The following is a 17,238-nucleotide window of genomic DNA, read 5'->3' as shown; positions in this document are numbered from 1 at the left end:
TTTAAACAATAGTCCAAAGGGAATAAATAAATAAATAAGACAATGTTTTTTTTTTTATTTTAAAAAAGGTATTTATTAAAAAAAGTGGTGAACAGTGGTATTTAAACTGAAGCAGCATAAACAAAGCTTGTGCAGCTGATATAGCATGTGCAACTGAGCAGCATGAACGACTGCAGCAGCATGAACAACAGATTTTACAACAACAGCAGCTGGTTCTTTACGTACAACAGCATTGAATCCATTGACATCATCAGCAGTATAGTCAACAAAGTTTTGTTCCATCACTATCAACAAGAGTAGCTACCTGTGACTTTGTCACCATCACGAGCTTGTCTTGTTTTTTGTTGTCACCAGTAGCATCACTTACTACCCTAATAAAGCAAAAATAATGACAATTCAACAAATAAATATTAATTTGCACTAACTGTATTGAGGATTAGCATTGTATGGTTCTTCAACAATTTTGGTGACAACTGGAGCAGATGCATAGACCAATGGTTGACCATGATGAACTGAGTATGCAAGTGGTGCATAGCCAGCACTGGTAGCTGCCACAAGGGCGAAAAGTGCAATAAACTATTAAAGAAAAAACAACAATTTTTTAATTGTTAAAATAATTAATTTAAATTATAATTTTAATTGTGTTGTTATTAAATAGACATACCTTGAATGCCATTTTTAAGTTGCTTGATTGGAAGACTCGAAGCGAATGATGTCTATTTGCTGAGAGTCCAGAGTTTATATAGGGCTATAACAAGGATCCATATTTTGTGTTGATGTAATAATGTAACATAATACATAATAAGAATGTAAACCTGTTAAATTTTGATTTTTTTTTGTTTCATATTGGGTTTAACTAAACAAATAAAACCTTGTCTTTGCAGTCACTTTAAAAGTTTTGTTTTTTGGTACTTTCAAAACTTCTACTTTCAATACGTTGCAAGCAAGTGAGAGGTGAAAAAAAGTACAAATTTTCAAGTTTAAATTTGATAGAATTGTGTTTTCAAAGCCTCGAAAAACAAAACTAATGTAGTAACGGGCAATTCAAGGTCAATGGTGTATGATTAAATGATTGCATTAAGTACGGTCTTTATGCCTTACTATACAATTGGGTGTGGCGTCGAACCCAAAATGTCTTATCTCATTAAGAAACAAAAAAAAATCAAAATTTAACAGGTTTACATTCTTATTATGTATTATGTTACATTATTACATCAACACAAAACATGGATCCTTGTTATAGCCCTATATAAACTCTGGACTCTCAGCAAGTAGACATCATTCGCTTCGAGTCTTCAAATCAAGCAACTTAAAAATGGCATTCAAGGTATGTCTATTTAATAACAACACAATTAAAATTATAATTAATTATTTTAACAATTAAAAAAATGTTGTTTTTTCTTCAATAGTTTATTGCACTTTTCGCCCTTGTGGCAGCTACCAGTGCTGGCTATGCACCACTTGCATACTCAGTTCATCATGGTCAACCATTGGTCTATGCATCTGCTCCAGTTGTCACCAAAATTGTTGAAGAACCATACAATGCTAATCCTCAATACAGTTACAGTTAGTAAATTTGCAAATTAATTTTATTTATCTTGTTGGAATTTTTTTAAATTTATTGTCATTAAAAATTTTTGCACCTATTTAGACTATGGTGTAAGTGATGCTCTTACTGGTGACAACAAAAGTCAACAAGAAACTCGTGATGGTGACAAAGTCACAGGTAGCTACTCTCTTGTTGATAGTGATGGAACAAAAAGAACTGTTGACTATACTGCTGATGATGTCAATGGATTCAATGCTGTTGTACGTAAAGAACCAGCTGCTGTTGTTGTAAAATCTGCTCCAGTTGTTCATGCTGCACCAGTCGTTCATGCTGCTCCAGTTGCACATGTATATGCTGCTGCTCCAGCTGCACATGTTTATGCTGCTGCTCCAGTTGCTCATCAATACGTTCAAACTGTTCACCATTACTAAATGAAATAATAAATATCTTTTTTTTTTTAAAAAAAAAAAAAACATTGATGCATTATTTATTCAGCCTAACCAGCCTGAAAATTTATCTAATAAATAGGCTAATTAAAATTATCCATAACGAATAAAAATATAATCACATCAAAGTTTAAGAATTACTTGAAATTGTATGTGATGCCTAATTAAATTAATTACTAATTATTATTTTATTAAGTTAGGAACGGGATAGCGCGTACGCAGTCCCGACTACCAAAAATTATACGCCCGAGATATCCACATTAGGGATATTCGCAAGGGTCAGCTCAACCGAAGTGCAATGGAAGAGCCTCATCCTGGAGGAACCGCCTTTATGATCACGGTAGCCTCTGCGCCAGGTAAGTATGCTTAAGCACGGTCGAATTCGGTTTTTAAATTTTCATAGTATACAGTGCATAAGAGAAAAAAAATTACGATATTAAGCCTCCTAGTAGCATTAATAGAAAACTTGGCAAATTGAATTTTATTTTTTAAATTTTAATTAAAACAAGTTACACAAATAAAAATATAAATAATTTTATTGACAATTTAACAATTGAAATTGCATTATCTTTTAAACAAATATAATATTAATTATTAATTTATATTATTTAAATTTTTAATAATAAATTTTACATAATCAACAATAGCGCTACCTATGACAAACCAATTTCTGTCTCAATCTTAAAAAAGTCACCAGTAGAGGCATGCTGATCAGTTGTTGTTTTTTTTTTTTTTAACTCTTTATTTTTCTCTCTCTTTTCTTCAGTTTTCTTTTTGCACACAACACATCACACACGAATCAAATCACCACCACCACCACCAACACATCATCATCATCATCACCATCATTATCATCATCCAGTCTCTATAAAATGATATTATGATGATGATGTTTAAATAAATTTTGTTGTGATGATTGTGTTAAAAAAAAAACAATAGTGTGTTCACCAGATGCTGTTTTAAAAAAATTGTAACAGCACAAGTAAAAGTAATTATTATAAAGCCATCATCAAGAATATAAATAGAACACAAATGTATTCTGTTAACTGACAACAAAAAGTTTATATTCAAATAAAAAAAAAAAATAAAAACATACGTGGTTTTGGGGCGAGTATTTTGCTCGGAGGGTAGCTTGCAGTATGCACAGGAATTTTAATATTGAATTATTATGGCTACGGGTGAGGCTGCCGGGACGAAGCCTCGTCAGGAAAAGCAATATGACTATTTGCTAAAATTTTTACTTGTTGGTGACAGTGATGTTGGTAAACAAGAAATACTAAGTGGACTTGAAGATGGTGCATCTGAATCACCATTTTGCAGTGGCAGTGGTGAGTAATTAATTTATTATTTTATTATGAAATCATCAAGTGTTGTAATGTGTCACAACATATTTAATAATTGTTTTAATAATTTTGCATTTTAGCTTACAAAACAACGACAATATTACTCGATGGAAAAAGAGTTAAATTACAATTATGGGAAACTTCTGGCCAAGGTAGACTTACAACAATTATTAGATCATATTCAAGAGGTGCACAGGGTATACTTTTGGTTTATGACATAACAAACAAATGGTCTTTTGATGGTATTGATAGATGGTTAAAAGAAGTCGAAGAGGTATAATGATTTTATTTTTGTTATTGTAGTTACATCATGCTTTTTTTTTATTTTGAAATATTTATATATTTATTGTTGTTGATTGACAGCATGCTCCAGGGGTACCAAAGGTTCTTGTTGGTAATAGGCTTCATTTGGCCTTCAAACGTCAAGTTGGTGAACGTGATGCTGAGTCTTATGCAGCTAAAAATCGTATGGCATTTTTTGAAGTATCACCACTTTGTGATTTTAATATAAAAGAAAGTTTTTTGGAATTATCACGTATGGCTCTTCATCGTAATGGAATGGAAAGATTATGGCGTTCTAATAAAGGTAATAATTTAATTATTATATTATTACCATTATTGTAATTATATTTTTAATTTATTTAAATAAATTTTGTTTTAGTATTGAGTCTACAAGAATTATCATGTCGTGCTATTGTTGCAACAACAACTGTTTATGGAATTGATCAATTACCTCTTCCAACATCAATCAAGTCACATTTAAAGTCATATGCAATGACAGAAACATCACAATTACGCTGTAATCGTTCACAAAATTCAAGTAAAAGTCTTGGTTCACATCATCGAAAGTTAAGGTTTGTTGGTGCTGGACACAATGGTATGACAACACCTGGTAATTCACCTGGCAGTATAACAGACTCACGTTCTAGTTGCGCTGGTCGTAATTCTTGCGCAATATCTTGAGGGTAAGAAAATTAATAATAATAATAAAAATCATCATCATCATAATGATGAGGAAAAAAAATGGAAAGGTTTTTTATTTTAAAAATATTTTAATGATAATTATTATAAGCAGAAAATATTGTCAATGATATTTGACGATTCGTAATTATTAAAACAATACGCACACATTTTTTTTTTCAAATGCGTTTTATCAATTTACTGGCAATAAATAAAATTCTTACTCAATATATACGTAAGTTAAATAAAAAAAAAAGTTGCAAATATTATAACGTACTTATAATTTGAATTAACTTTCAGACAATTTTTTTTTTTAAATAAATTTAAACAAAAACGTAATATAAAATAACTTTGTGATGTCACAAATTCGTCCGTTTAAAAACAAAAAAAAAAAAAAATCTTACCACTATGAAAAAATAAGAATTATTTATGAATAGATTTTTTTTTCTTTTTTTTTTTCATTATATATTATTAGTATGTACATATATTTCTAATATTGATTATTATATATATTTTAAATGTTAAAGTTTGAAATTTGTTAATGGATTAGTGGTGGACCTTAGGTCTTACGTAAAAAAAAAAAAAATGTAAATGTTATAAACAAAGAAAAATTGATGAAAAATGTCTCTTTTTTTTTCTCGAAATTATTAAACTAGTCTATTTTTATTTGACTATTGTTGACGTAATAGAAGAAGGGCGTTTATTTGATGAATAATTTGATAAGAAAAATTTCGAAATTTTAGATTTCGAAAATTTTATTCGAAACAAGTCTGCCTGATATTACGGCAATGATGTAAATTAGCAATTGGTATAATTAGTAAACCTTAATTTAAAAAAAAATAAATTTTATCATTGTTTAATTGTCCTAGTTAATTTAAAGAGATAAAAAATTTGAAATTTTAATTAGCAAGTGTTAGAGACACCGTCCTCCAATTTAACTTGTTTTTTTTTTTTTTTTTCTTTTAATTTATTCAAAACAATTGTTTGTTTTTCTTTGCGCATAGACCAAATGACTATTGTTTTTTAATTCTGTACATACTATTTTTTTTTTTTAGTAAAAATTACGGTCTAACAATTGACATTTTTTTATTGATGTGATGACGTAGAAAAGCAATAGTAAAATCTTTTTAGAAAATTAAAAAAAAAAGGATATATTTAAATAATTGTCACCCATTGTACAAAATATTATTTTTCATTTGTACATGAATAATTCAAGTGTATTTGTTGTTTAAATTTTTAAGTAGACAGGTGATACTGGACGATGAAACTTTTGTCCTTCACTTTCACCTGTCACTTTCTACAAAATTTAAAAAATTGTTTTTAAATATCTCATTTTTTATCTCTTCTTTAGAAACATTATTAAATTTTTTTTTCTTCTTTTTTTTCATTTATTGTACCGTTTAAGTAAACGCATCGTTCCGTCTTTGTATAAAAAAAATAAAATAAGCATGATGAATACTTGGCAATGAAAAAAAAAACATATTTACATTGTCAAGTTATTTTTGAAATATTTACTAACTTAAAAATACTAAATTTGTCAAGTAGAAATAAAACAAAAAAACATTTTTTTACTACAAAAAAAAATAAATAAATTATAAATAAACATTTTAAAGAAAAAAATATTGATTATAATTTTATGTTAATTTTTAAAAGCATTTGACCTACAAATAAGAAATATGCACGGAATTTCCGACAAATAATAATAAAACAAGTTTAAATTAAAAACGATAGATATAAAAAATTTTAAAAATTGAATAAGTATAAAGAAGATGACAAATATTAAGATAAAATCAAGCATATTTTTGTACAAAAAGTATAAAACATGTTTATTAAATTGTTCTTTTCATCCTGCAAATAATTGTATCTCTCGTAATCTTGAGTGTTATAAAAATAAAATTAAAAAAAAAACATGAAAAATTAATTAATCAGCTCATTGTGAATGTAAAAAAAAATCATAAAAAAACATTGACATGTCTTTTGCGTACATGTCACCTTATCAAAAAAAAAAAAAAAAAGAGACAATGAAAAATTGTAAAATAAATATAAAATTATCTTGTAATATTTATTGACATAATCTACACAATTTTAATCAAATAAACAAACTTTACAACAAAAAAAAAAAAAAAAATAAACGAAGAAAAAAAATATGTTATCCTTGAAGTCGTCATTTATCTCTCGCTTATGTATTGTTTTCATTTTTTTTTTATTGTAAATTCAAAGCAAGACATATATTTTGACATTTGATTAAAAGAAAAAATTTGATATAAAAAGTATACTTTATAAAAAAAAAAATAAAATTAATAATAATGGCTAGGCTGGATGGAGAAAATCCAAGGTGTTTGACATCATCAATGAGTGGTGAAAATGTTGATCCAGTACCACATAGTTTAAAAGAAGTTATGGAATTAATAAATTCAATAAATAGACGTCTTGAAGATTGTGCTGTTGAGTGGCAATCAAATATATCAAAAAAACAATGGCGTATATTAGATATTAAATCAACATCTGATACATCCTGGGAACAGTCATTATTGGCAAGAACATACTTTGTCGATAAAAATCTTGATGAAAATTTTCAAAAATTATTAAGTTACACAAGAAATCTTGTATTACATTTGAATAATTTTTTTGGTAATTTTAATAATGAATTATTAATAATGCAATATAAATTTTAAAAATTAATAAATTAATTTTTAAATATAATTAAGCATTACTTAGAGGTGAGTATCCAGTTCAACAAACAACAAGAGATGCTCAAAATCAATGTTCAAGTAATACAACATCAATTAATGAAAATAATCATAAAAATCCAGTTGTTGATCCACTTGATCTATCACTACTTGACGATAGTAATAATAATAATCAAATTACTGAAGTACGAAGAAGTAAAAGACTTGCTGCAAATAATCCACTTGGTAGTTTACGTCAAACATTTGCTGATTTAATAAAAGCTAAAATTGATCTTGACACAAAATTTCTTGGCTTTGAAGCAACTTTAAATGCATCTGGATCAAATAATTTTGGTCAAAATGATGTCAAATGTCTTTGTCAACTTTGTTCAAATATATTGGTAATTAATAATAATATTTAAATATATTATTTTATAAAATTAATTACATTATTTTTAGGGTAGTGCTATTGCTGAAGAAGCAATGCGTACATCACCACGTTCACGTAATACACGAACAACAAAAAGTAAAAGACTTGCTCGTAATCAAAAAAATTTAAATAAAAAAGGAACATTATCAGTAACAAGAAGTGCAAGTCAATCAGCCATGTCAACTAGAAATACCGACGATTCACCAATGGACTCATAAAATCATTAAAATTTTTATTATAAAAAATTAATTTATAATAAAAATAATAACAATTTGATTATTTAATAAATGACAAATTTCGTAAATCATTTTGTATGATTAATTTCATTTGTTATTATTAAGAAAAATTGTCAATTTTTCTGCAGCTAATATATTAAAAATATAAATATTTATTATTAATAACAATAAATCATTTAAAATTTTTTAAAATTTTATTATTTTTCATGGTAACAAAGCTATTTGTTTTATTAAATTATTTTTTTTTTTTTTATTATATAAATAATAATTAACAATTATTTATCTCATTGGTAATATAATCTTATAAATTTTAATAATAAATAAAAAATCAACAAATAATATTATTAAATATGTAAATTAATAGTTTTATTATTTCTATTATTATGCTGTTTTTAATTAGCTTGTTTAAATAATAAAACAATAATTATTTTTACAAGATAAAAAATTTTATCAAATAACAACAAGAGAACAAAAAAAAAATAATTCAAAATGAGTATTTTAAGATAATTACGTTGGGAAAAAAGAAAATATGTTTAAAAAAAAAAAGGCAAACGAAACGAAAAAAAAATAATTGCTTGTAAAATTTGTTAAAATGTATAATTTTTTGATACGATAAATTATCAATCACAATTTAAAATCATCAACATTCATACTCAAGTCTTTGACGTTATAAATATTTTTTTTTTCAAGCAAACAGATCTCTTCATACAATTATTTGAATAAAATTGTATTATTCTTTGTTGAAATAACAATAAAATTTTTAAAATAACACAAAATATATATATTTATAAATTAAATATATTCTCGAGTTGATAATTAATTTGTACAATAATAAATATATTACGATTTGGATTAAAATTCATTAAGAAATAAGCATTTACAAAATTTATCATTAAAATTCACTCGAGGCACTGCGTTCATAATTCACAATTATCACGTTTAAAACAGGCATCACTAATCATCATATGATCTATTAAAATATCAACAAATTACTATTGTTTATTATTACCTTTTTTAAATAAATATATATATAAATATATATCTACAAATTAAGTCATCAAAATGTCAATCATTTATCGTTTGTTTTCCTTGCTTTCTTTCTTTCATTTTTTTATACAAATACCAATTAATTTTGTCGTCATTCATCATGTCATGATTTTATAATAGAGATCTGTTTGCAATAAATAAGAAGACATAAAGTCATTTGCAAATTGTTTTTTTTTTTCTTTGTTATTTGGTGATAGTACGATGGCCATTATTTTCATCTAAATTCATATATTTGTATACTGTGTTCTGGTACATGTCTAAGATTTAATGATTGATACCTGAAATAAATAATTAATTAATTTAACATTTAATTGTAAATTAAATAAATGTAAAAATAAAATTTACCATTCAGAACTACGATGATAATAATAACCCTCAATTGATGCTGTTGATTTATCAAAACAAATATAATAAAAACCAGCAAATGATGCACCACTTATGTCTTTAATTGTATGATCAGGAACTAAAAAATGTTCTTTCCATCTCATAAATACAAAATCAGTATCTTTTAATGCCTCATAATCAAATGTATCAGAATTAAATGATTTTGCATACTGACAAAATGACTCAAATTTACTCTGTATATAAATTAAATTACAAAAAATAATTATTATATTTAATTAAACAACAACAACAATATTTAATTATTAATATTAAAATACAAACCCAATGTTTTTTATCAACATCCTCATCAGCGTCCCACTTTCTCGTGAGAAATGGATATTTTTTTGATATTATTTCACCATCAAAAAATGTTGTCAATGTCGGAAATTCTTCAGTTAAACCTTTTATTTTAAGATAACCACAAAGATAGCTATTTTCTTCATCAACATGCTGTAAAGAAATTAATAATTTATAATTTAATTAATACAAGAAAATAAAAACAGCTGTTTAATTTGTATAAACCAACCTGTAAAACAACTTCAACGTCATAACTGTTACCCTTGGATTTTTGTGATCCCTGAAATCTTGAACCATTATAAAGCAATGATTTAGTAACACCAGGTTGTTTTGAATTTGCTGGTAATGGTGGTACAACTTCAACTTTAACCGGCATTATAATAAATTTAAAAAAAAAAAATTATAAAAGTTTATTTGATAAAATAAACAAAAGGGTATAAACCCTCATCACTTGATAAAATCGACTCAAAACTTTTGTTTGTCAATGGTTGCACAGTAAAATTGCTTTTGCTTTTTAATATTTAGAGCTTAATGAAAATTTTGTATTATTATTTTTTATGTAATTTAATGTGTTTTTATTGTTGATGATGAAGTTGAAGCTGGGACGTCTTCTACGACGTTTGATGAACACAAATATGAATCACTGCCACTCCCCGATGATCAACCACAAGATGATGCTCAGTACTTGTAAATTTTTTTTTATCAAGTATTCTATTAATAGGTTGATACTTGTATATTTATAATTATTTATTTTTTGTTTTACTTTCTTGGTATTTAATAAGCCAAATTACAAGACAGCTTGAACAATAACCATTGGCACCATTGGAGTGCAAATTCCAAAAAAAATCATTCTAAATTATGTGTGTATTCTAAAATCTCTCTTGTGATTCTCTCTAAAGTTCTGCTCTCTCTCTCTCTCTCTCTTTATATTTACTCACATGGTAAATGTCGATTGAATTTTTATAATACCGACAGTAAAAAACAGTCAATATTTTATCTTTTGAGTTACACACAAAAACAAGATGGATGCAAAGTATTTATTTAAAAAAAGTATTATTTAAAATTTGTCATTCACTTTGATAAGACATTTTATAGATGAATAAATAAATAGAGGAAATTTTTAGGCATTTTCACTATGCCACTATCACTTGCTATGATAGGACATTCATAGCCTTGATTAAATGTGCACTATCACTATACTCACTATAATAAGACATTTACGTCACACTTTTATACTCTGTATATCACTATTAAATTTTAAAACCCGGAAAATACATATAATCCCGAATTATCTTGAATATATAATCTTTGGAAAAGTGCATTTAATGTCAAATAAATAAACCTTACATACTAACATACATTGCAATTGGAAAAGGGTGATAATTTATCTATTATAAATTATCACGATAGATAATAATAATGCATCCTAATCACCCCCATCTATTCTGTTTGAGGAAGACAGGGTTAATCCAGTTTGACTTTTATATTCTATATAGACGATCATTTAATTTATCATTTTAAAATTGAATATTATTTTATTAAAAAAAAAATCAGTCAAAATGAATCTAAACAACAAATCAAATAATAAAATCCTAATTGACTTTCATATACTATACTGCACCATTTAATGTGGCATTAAAATTGAATATTATATTTATTTAAAAAAATCAGTCAAAATGAATCTAAACAACATGTACATATATATCAAAAATAATAGTTTGGAACGACAAGAAGCTACAAAAAATAAAAAAATAATTTTTTGTAACTTCAGGGACATTAAAGCACTTTTCCGGGAAAGGTTAATAATTACAACTAGTCAGTTTCGATCTAGAGGAACTTACCTTATGTGCAAAATCTTGTAGAAGTTGTCCACCAGGTAGTCTGCAATAACCACGTTAAATCCTCTCAGCTAAGCCATGTAGTTGTCAATGTAAATTCCAATATCATCCTCTAGTATATTCTCTCGGTGGACTTCATGAAGCCAGGTAGGTGTAATCATTATCAGCAACAACAACAGGCACTATATTTACACTTGTATACACTTTTTTTGTAATAACTAATTCACAGTAATTTAACAAACACCACGTACACATTTAAAAATAATAACGACACTTGCACTATATCACTATATCACTGTCACACTTAAATGGCTATGTTTGTTATAAATGATTTAATTGAAAAAGTTATTTATATTAATTAAACACTTGCACACGGTATATATATAACGTCCAAATGAAAAAAAAAAAAAATTTTGCACAATACAATTTCAAAAAGAAAAAAATTATACGAGTAACACTTGACCACGATAGTGATAAAAGTTTATACACTCGCACTTTTTCGATAAATAAATAATTTATACAGTTTATAAATTAGTTTAGTCATCTCATCTCATATATTAAATTATTTTAAATATTATTTTTAACGCTATTAGTTGAAAACGATTTATCAAATTGAAAAAAGGATCTCAAGCGGGCTGTACAGCACGGGCTATAATATTCTTCACATTTTTTACTACAGAGAGCAGTGCGGACAGCGCATTCTCGCAACTCTAAGGGGGTCAATTGGGTTCAATTGTGAGAGCAACATCAGCAGAGTTTGCCTAGAAAAAATTATACTCAATTTAACACACAACAAGTAAATATTTACCAATAATAACAACAATAATAAATAGTAGTACATTAAAAAGAACATAAAAATCAATCACACCAGAACCATCTCAGGGTCTACCATTTCGTAGTATAAAAAAAAAAGTGAAGTTTTCTCATAAAATGATAACAAATAATTCTTGAAGTGTTGAGATTCACTCAAATATTTTTCATGCTGTTGCTGTTTCAGATGATGATAGTTGAATTAATTTTTAAAGCACGAACGATGATTAAGATGGTACAATTGACAATGATATATAATTTTACCTAAGACAAAAATAATGATAAATATCAAGACAATTTTATTTTTTTTTTCAATAATATATAATAAATTTTTAATTTCAAGTAACTGTTGTTAATCAGCTCGGATTACAAATCATGGAGGAAGCTGAAAAATACTCTGTTGGATTTATCTCAGCACAGGGCTTCACAGGAGTCATAGTTGAAATTTTACTGGTGATGCTGGTGACACGATATTCGTCATTTTCACCACCAGCTCAAGCGTGATGAAACAGCACACTTCCTCATCGAATAGTCTGACTGTAATTGTAAACAAAAAATATTTTAGCAAAGTATTGGATAGAAAAATATTTTATTAACGATAAATATTGATATATTTACCATCATTCGTTGTTTAATAAAGTGCCAAGACCTTGGTCACTCATTCAGACATATTTTCCAAATAATATCTGGCCATCTATTTATTTGTATCTATAAAAAATAAAGATTGTAATTAAAATAAAATTTTTACAAGTAAAAAAAACTAATAGATTAATTTTTAATTGATATTTAATAATATTCATTTATTGCACGATTTGTAAATAGATATGCAACAACAAGAAAACCTAATCTCAAATTTGTTTTTTTCATTATAATTAATTATTTATTTATAATTTAACTATTTTTTTTTACGTATTATTTATTGTCTAATGAAAACAAAGCTAATAACAATAAAAATTAATTACCTGCTGTCACTTCTTGTTGTAAATGTCATGGCATCTATCCAGGTTTGACAACTTTTGACATATTCAAGGAAATCTGTAATTTTTTTTCACAAAAATGTTTAAATAATAACCCTTAATAATTTTATATAATAATATTATATGTTTAACAATTATTTATTGCAAAAAATGTCATTTGACTTTGCTCAATTTGCAACGACAAAGAAACCTAACCTCAAATTTTATTTTGGGCTGTATTTAATTATTTATTGATATTTTCTCTATTGTTTATACGGATCATTCGTTGTCTGACAAAAACAAAGCTAACAATAATAAAAAATATTTACCTGCGGCCATTTTGTATCATGAAATTTCATGACGTCTTTTTGTGACCCGGCCGCTTTTTGACGCTTTAAACAATATCATTTTTTGGCCAAAATACGTGACATCCAGCAATAATTATGCACTCAAATGGTAGCCAGCGAGTTAGCGAATCGATTTACTATAAATAAACAATTCATTGTTGCAATTTATTGTTAATAATTTCACTGTAAAACAGGAGCACATCTTTACGTAATTTTTTTTTTGTTGAAACTGAAAATAATTTTTTTTATGAGAAAGTCATGAGAATTTTAGAAAACGACTGCAGCGCTGCCACGAGGTAAGAATATAAACTATTACCGACCGGTAAATCTCATTGAGCAAGTTGATATTCCGGCTGTGTTGCGGCGCTGCAGTCGTTTTCTAAAATTCTCATGACTTTCTCATAAAAAAAATTATTTTCAGTTTCAACAAAAAAAATATAAATAACTCCTGTTTTACAGTGAAATATTAACAATAAAGCCAACAAATAATTGTTTATTTATAAATCGATTCGCTACTAGCTAATAGTGCTGGATGTCACATGGCCAAAACGATATTGTTTAAAGCGTCAGCGGCCGGGCACAAAACGTCATGAAGTTTCATGATACAAAATGGCCGCGTAAATATTTTATTATTGTTAGCTTTGTTTTTGTCGAACAATAATCCGTAAACGTAAGAAAAATATATAAATAATAATTATATATAGCCCAAAAAATTGAGGTTAGGTTCCTTTGTCGTTGCAAAAGGCACAAAGTCAAATGACATTTTACAATAAATAATTGTTAAACATATAATATTATTATATAAAAGGCTGATATTAAATATTTTTGTGAAAAAATACTGAATATGTCAAAAGTTGTCAAACCTGGACAGACGCAATGGCATTTACTCCAAAAATCGTAGCAGGTAAAAATTTTTTTTTGTTATTAGCTTTGTTTTTGTCCAAGAATTAATAATACGTATAAACAATAGCAAAATTATTAATAAATAATGAGTTATAGTGAAAAAACAATTTTGAGATTAGGTTTTTTTGTTGTTGCATATCTGTTTACAAATTTTGCAATAAATAAATATTAAACATGCAATGTTGATTGTCAAAAATATTTGAATAAATAATAGCAATAAAAAAAATGTTTACAGATTCAAAAAAAGATAACCATGAATCATTTGGAAAAATGACATTACAGTAATAAAAGTCTTGGCTTCTAGACAGACACCAGTGCATCTACGATTCTGTATGACCACAGGTAAATGATAATTATTTATTTTTATCATGTAACATAATTTTCAATAATTATTAACATCAAAAGCAGAGTAAATATACATAAAATTATAAATTGTTGTTTAATGTTTATAGATACAACAAAAGAATGACCAAGAATTATATGGATAAATGACACCCTGAATGTCAATTATAGCTAGGCTAAATATCATTATTTGGAAAATATGCCTTACTAGCTGACAAAGGTCTTGGTGCTTCATGAAACAACAAATGATGGTAAATATATCAATATTTATCGTTAATTAAATATTTTTCTATCGAATACTTGGCTAAAATATTTTTTGTTTACAATTACAGTCAGACTATTTGACGAGTAAGTGTGCTGTTTCATCACGATTGAGCAAGTGGTAAAAATGACGATGATCGTGACACTATCGTCACCACTCAAAATTCAACTATGCCTCTTGTAAAGCCCCGTGCTGAGATAAATCCAACAGAGTATTTTTCAGCTTCCTCCATGATTTGTTATCCGAGCTGATTAACAACAGTTACTTGAAATTAAAAATTTATTATATATTATTGAAAAAAAAAAAAATAAAATTGTTTTGATATTTATCATTATTTTTGTCTTAGGTAAAATTATATACCATTGTTAATTGTACCATCTGAATCATCGTTCGTGCTTTAAAAATTAATTCAACAATCATCATATGAAACAGCAACAGCATGAAAAATATTTGAATGAATCTCAACACTTCAAGAATTATTTGTTATGATTTTATGAGAAAACTTCACTTTTTTTTCTTTTTATACTACGAAATGGTAGACCCTGAAATGGTTTTGGTGTGATTGATTTTTATGTTCTTTTCAATGTACTACTATTTATTATTGTTGTTATTATTGGTAAATATTTACTTGTGTGTTAAATTGGGTATAATTTTTTCTAGGCAAACTCTGATGTTTCTCTCACAATTGAACTTAATTGACCCCTCAGAGTTGCGAGAATGCACTGTCCGCACTGCTCTCTGTAGTAAAAAATGTGAAGAATATTATAGCCCGCTTGAGATCCTCTTTTCAATTTGATAAATCGTTTTCAACTAATAGCGTTAAAAATAATATTTAAAATGATTTAATATATGAGATGAGATGACTAAACTAATTTATAAACTATACAAATTATTTATTTATCAAAAAAGTGCAAGTATGTAAACTTTCATCGCTATCGTGGCTAACCGTTAATAGTATTTATTCGTTTTTCTTTTTGAAATTATATTGTGCAAAAATTTTTTCATCACGAACTGTGTGTGCAAGTGTTTAATTAATATAAATTTTCAATTGAATAATTTAAAAATATAAATAATATGGCCATTCAAATGTGACAGTGGTAATTGATATGAAGTGTCGTTATTACAAATGTGTACGTGGTGTTTGTTAAAACTGTAATTAGATTATTACAAAAAGTGTATACAAGTGTAAAATATAGTGCCTGTTGTTGTTGCTGATAATGATTACACCTACCTAGGTTCTTGAATGCCGTGAGATTTACACTTTTAGAGGATGACAGGAATTTACATTTAACATAAACTGCTGCTGAAGTTTAACGATTAACAGACTACCTGGTGGACAACTTCACAAGATTTTGCATATAGGTAAGTTCCTCTAGATCGAAACTGCTAGTTGTAATTATTAACCTATCCCGAAAAGTGCTTTAATGTCCTGAAGTTACAAAAATTATTTTTTGTAGCTTCTTGTCGTTCCAAACTATTATTTTTGATATATATGTACATGTTGTTTAGATTCATTTTGACTGATTTTTTTAAATAAATATAATATTCAATTTTAATGCCACATTAAATGGTGCAGTATAGTATATGAAAGTCAAAATGGATTAACCCTGTCTTCCTCAAACAGAGTAGACGGGGGTGATTAGGATTTTATTATTTGATTTGTTGTTTAGATTCATTTTGACTGATTTTTTTTTTAATAAAATAATATTCAATTTTAAAATGACAAATTAAATGATCGTCTATATAGTATACAAAAGTCAAACTGGATTAACCCTGTCTTTCTCAAACAGAGTAGACGGGGGTGATTAGGATGTATTGTATGTTAGTATGTAAGGTTCATTTATTTGACATGTAATGCACTTTTCCAAAGATTATATATTCAAGATATTTCGGGATTATATGTATTTTTCGGGCTTTAAAATTTAATAGTGATATATACAGAGTATTGTGTGACGTAAATGTCTTATTATAGTGAGTATAGTGATAGTACACATTTAATCAAGACTAAAAATGTCCTATCATAGCAAGTGATAGTGGCAATGTGGCATAGTGAAAATGCCTAAAAATTTCCTCGATATATTCATCTATAAAATGTCCTATCTAAAAACAAGTGTATATGAAACAAGTATTTAAACAAGTGTATATGAAAGTGTAAAAAGTGTATGTATTTTTTTTTCTTCGAAATAAGTTTAAATTCCCATTGAAATAATCCTTTTTTATTTTTAGGTGTTGTTGATTAATGTAAAAATCAAGATTAACAAGTATTTATGTTTCATCAATTATTAGTAGTAAAAATAATCGACAACAACAAATAGTACAATTATAGCAAGTGATTTACTTATACAACCAGCACCAATTATGACAACACAATTAAGACCAATAGACAATAAGTATATCAAATTTATCATGATATCAATTA

At 26.7% G+C, this 17,238-nt stretch overlaps 4 protein-coding genes, 2 long non-coding RNA genes, 1 other non-coding gene and 1 pseudogene across 7 annotated transcripts; 4 read left to right on the top strand and 4 right to left on the bottom strand.

Moving 5' to 3' along the window:
• Window positions 1-75: 75 nt before the first annotated feature.
• Window positions 76-1,006, bottom strand: LOC122851054 (annotated as a pseudogene).
• Window positions 1,007-1,201: 195 nt separating this feature from the next.
• On the top strand, window positions 1,202-2,006 carry LOC122852887 (larval cuticle protein A2B-like). The gene is made up of 3 exons (XM_044152980.1): window positions 1,202-1,327; window positions 1,410-1,566; window positions 1,652-2,006. The coding sequence occupies exons 1-3, from the start codon at window positions 1,316-1,318 to the stop codon at window positions 1,978-1,980; spliced, it is 498 nt and encodes a 165-aa protein (XP_044008915.1). The 5' UTR covers window positions 1,202-1,315; the 3' UTR covers window positions 1,981-2,006.
• Window positions 2,007-2,197: 191 nt separating this feature from the next.
• LOC122853586 lies at window positions 2,198-2,359 on the bottom strand. The gene has a single exon (XR_006373923.1). It is a non-coding gene; the product is annotated as a U1 spliceosomal RNA (small nuclear RNA).
• Window positions 2,360-2,716: 357 nt separating this feature from the next.
• Window positions 2,717-5,719, top strand: LOC122852886 (ras-related protein Rab-40C). The gene is made up of 4 exons (XM_044152979.1): window positions 2,717-3,323; window positions 3,419-3,612; window positions 3,702-3,924; window positions 4,000-5,719. The coding sequence occupies exons 1-4, from the start codon at window positions 3,164-3,166 to the stop codon at window positions 4,299-4,301; spliced, it is 879 nt and encodes a 292-aa protein (XP_044008914.1). The 5' UTR covers window positions 2,717-3,163; the 3' UTR covers window positions 4,302-5,719.
• A 733-nt stretch (window positions 5,720-6,452) lies between these two features.
• Window positions 6,453-7,710, top strand: LOC122852883. Its single transcript, XM_044152976.1, has 3 exons — window positions 6,453-6,929; window positions 7,007-7,368; window positions 7,427-7,710. Exons 1-3 carry the CDS (start codon window positions 6,605-6,607, stop codon window positions 7,613-7,615), a joined length of 876 nt encoding a protein of 291 aa, XP_044008911.1. The 5' UTR covers window positions 6,453-6,604; the 3' UTR covers window positions 7,616-7,710.
• Window positions 7,711-7,812: 102 nt separating this feature from the next.
• On the bottom strand, window positions 7,813-10,243 carry LOC122852882 (glucose-induced degradation protein 4 homolog). Its single transcript, XM_044152975.1, has 4 exons — window positions 9,591-10,243; window positions 9,347-9,514; window positions 9,026-9,258; window positions 7,813-8,958 (listed from the first exon to the last, which is right to left on the bottom strand). Exons 1-4 carry the CDS (start codon window positions 9,735-9,737, stop codon window positions 8,895-8,897), a joined length of 612 nt encoding a protein of 203 aa, XP_044008910.1. The 5' UTR covers window positions 9,738-10,243; the 3' UTR covers window positions 7,813-8,894.
• Window positions 10,244-12,155: 1,912 nt separating this feature from the next.
• LOC122852881 lies at window positions 12,156-13,528 on the bottom strand. Its single transcript, XR_006373876.1, has 5 exons — window positions 13,295-13,528; window positions 12,972-13,044; window positions 12,628-12,717; window positions 12,357-12,546; window positions 12,156-12,273 (listed from the first exon to the last, which is right to left on the bottom strand). It is a non-coding gene; the product is annotated as an uncharacterized LOC122852881 (long non-coding RNA).
• Window positions 13,529-14,150: 622 nt separating this feature from the next.
• On the top strand, window positions 14,151-15,260 carry LOC122852880. Its single transcript, XR_006373875.1, has 5 exons — window positions 14,151-14,216; window positions 14,451-14,557; window positions 14,668-14,808; window positions 14,890-15,079; window positions 15,166-15,260. It is a non-coding gene; the product is annotated as an uncharacterized LOC122852880 (long non-coding RNA).
• Window positions 15,261-17,238: the final 1,978 nt, after the last annotated feature.

Source organism: Aphidius gifuensis, linkage group LG3, assembly GCF_014905175.1.
Source record: "Aphidius gifuensis isolate YNYX2018 linkage group LG3, ASM1490517v1, whole genome shotgun sequence".
Classification (NCBI taxonomy): domain Eukaryota; kingdom Metazoa; phylum Arthropoda; class Insecta; order Hymenoptera; family Braconidae; genus Aphidius; species Aphidius gifuensis.
This window is presented reverse-complemented; position numbering and strand designations above follow the sequence as displayed.

Coding starts and splice junctions, on each gene's coding strand:
- LOC122852887 (XM_044152980.1), top strand. Junction 1,567..1,651: donor TAATCCTCAATACAGTTACA/GTTAGTAAATTT, acceptor GCACCTATTTAG/ACTATGGTGTAAGTGATGCT.
- LOC122852886 (XM_044152979.1), top strand. CDS start 3,164: ATGGCTACGGGTGAGGCTGCCGGGACGAAGCCTCGTCAGGAAAAGCAA. Junction 3,324..3,418: donor ACCATTTTGCAGTGGCAGTG/GTGAGTAATTAA, acceptor TTTGCATTTTAG/CTTACAAAACAACGACAATA. Junction 3,613..3,701: donor GGTTAAAAGAAGTCGAAGAG/GTATAATGATTT, acceptor GTTGATTGACAG/CATGCTCCAGGGGTACCAAA.
- LOC122852883 (XM_044152976.1), top strand. CDS start 6,605: ATGGCTAGGCTGGATGGAGAAAATCCAAGGTGTTTGACATCATCAATG. Junction 6,930..7,006: donor ACATTTGAATAATTTTTTTG/GTAATTTTAATA, acceptor AATATAATTAAG/CATTACTTAGAGGTGAGTAT. Junction 7,369..7,426: donor AACTTTGTTCAAATATATTG/GTAATTAATAAT, acceptor CATTATTTTTAG/GGTAGTGCTATTGCTGAAGA.
- LOC122852882 (XM_044152975.1), bottom strand. CDS start 9,737: ATGCCGGTTAAAGTTGAAGTTGTACCACCATTACCAGCAAATTCAAAA. Junction 9,515..9,590: donor ACGTTGAAGTTGTTTTACAG/GTTGGTTTATAC, acceptor ATTTCTTTACAG/CATGTTGATGAAGAAAATAG. Junction 8,959..9,025: donor TATCATCGTAGTTCTGAATG/GTAAATTTTATT, acceptor TATTTATTTCAG/GTATCAATCATTAAATCTTA.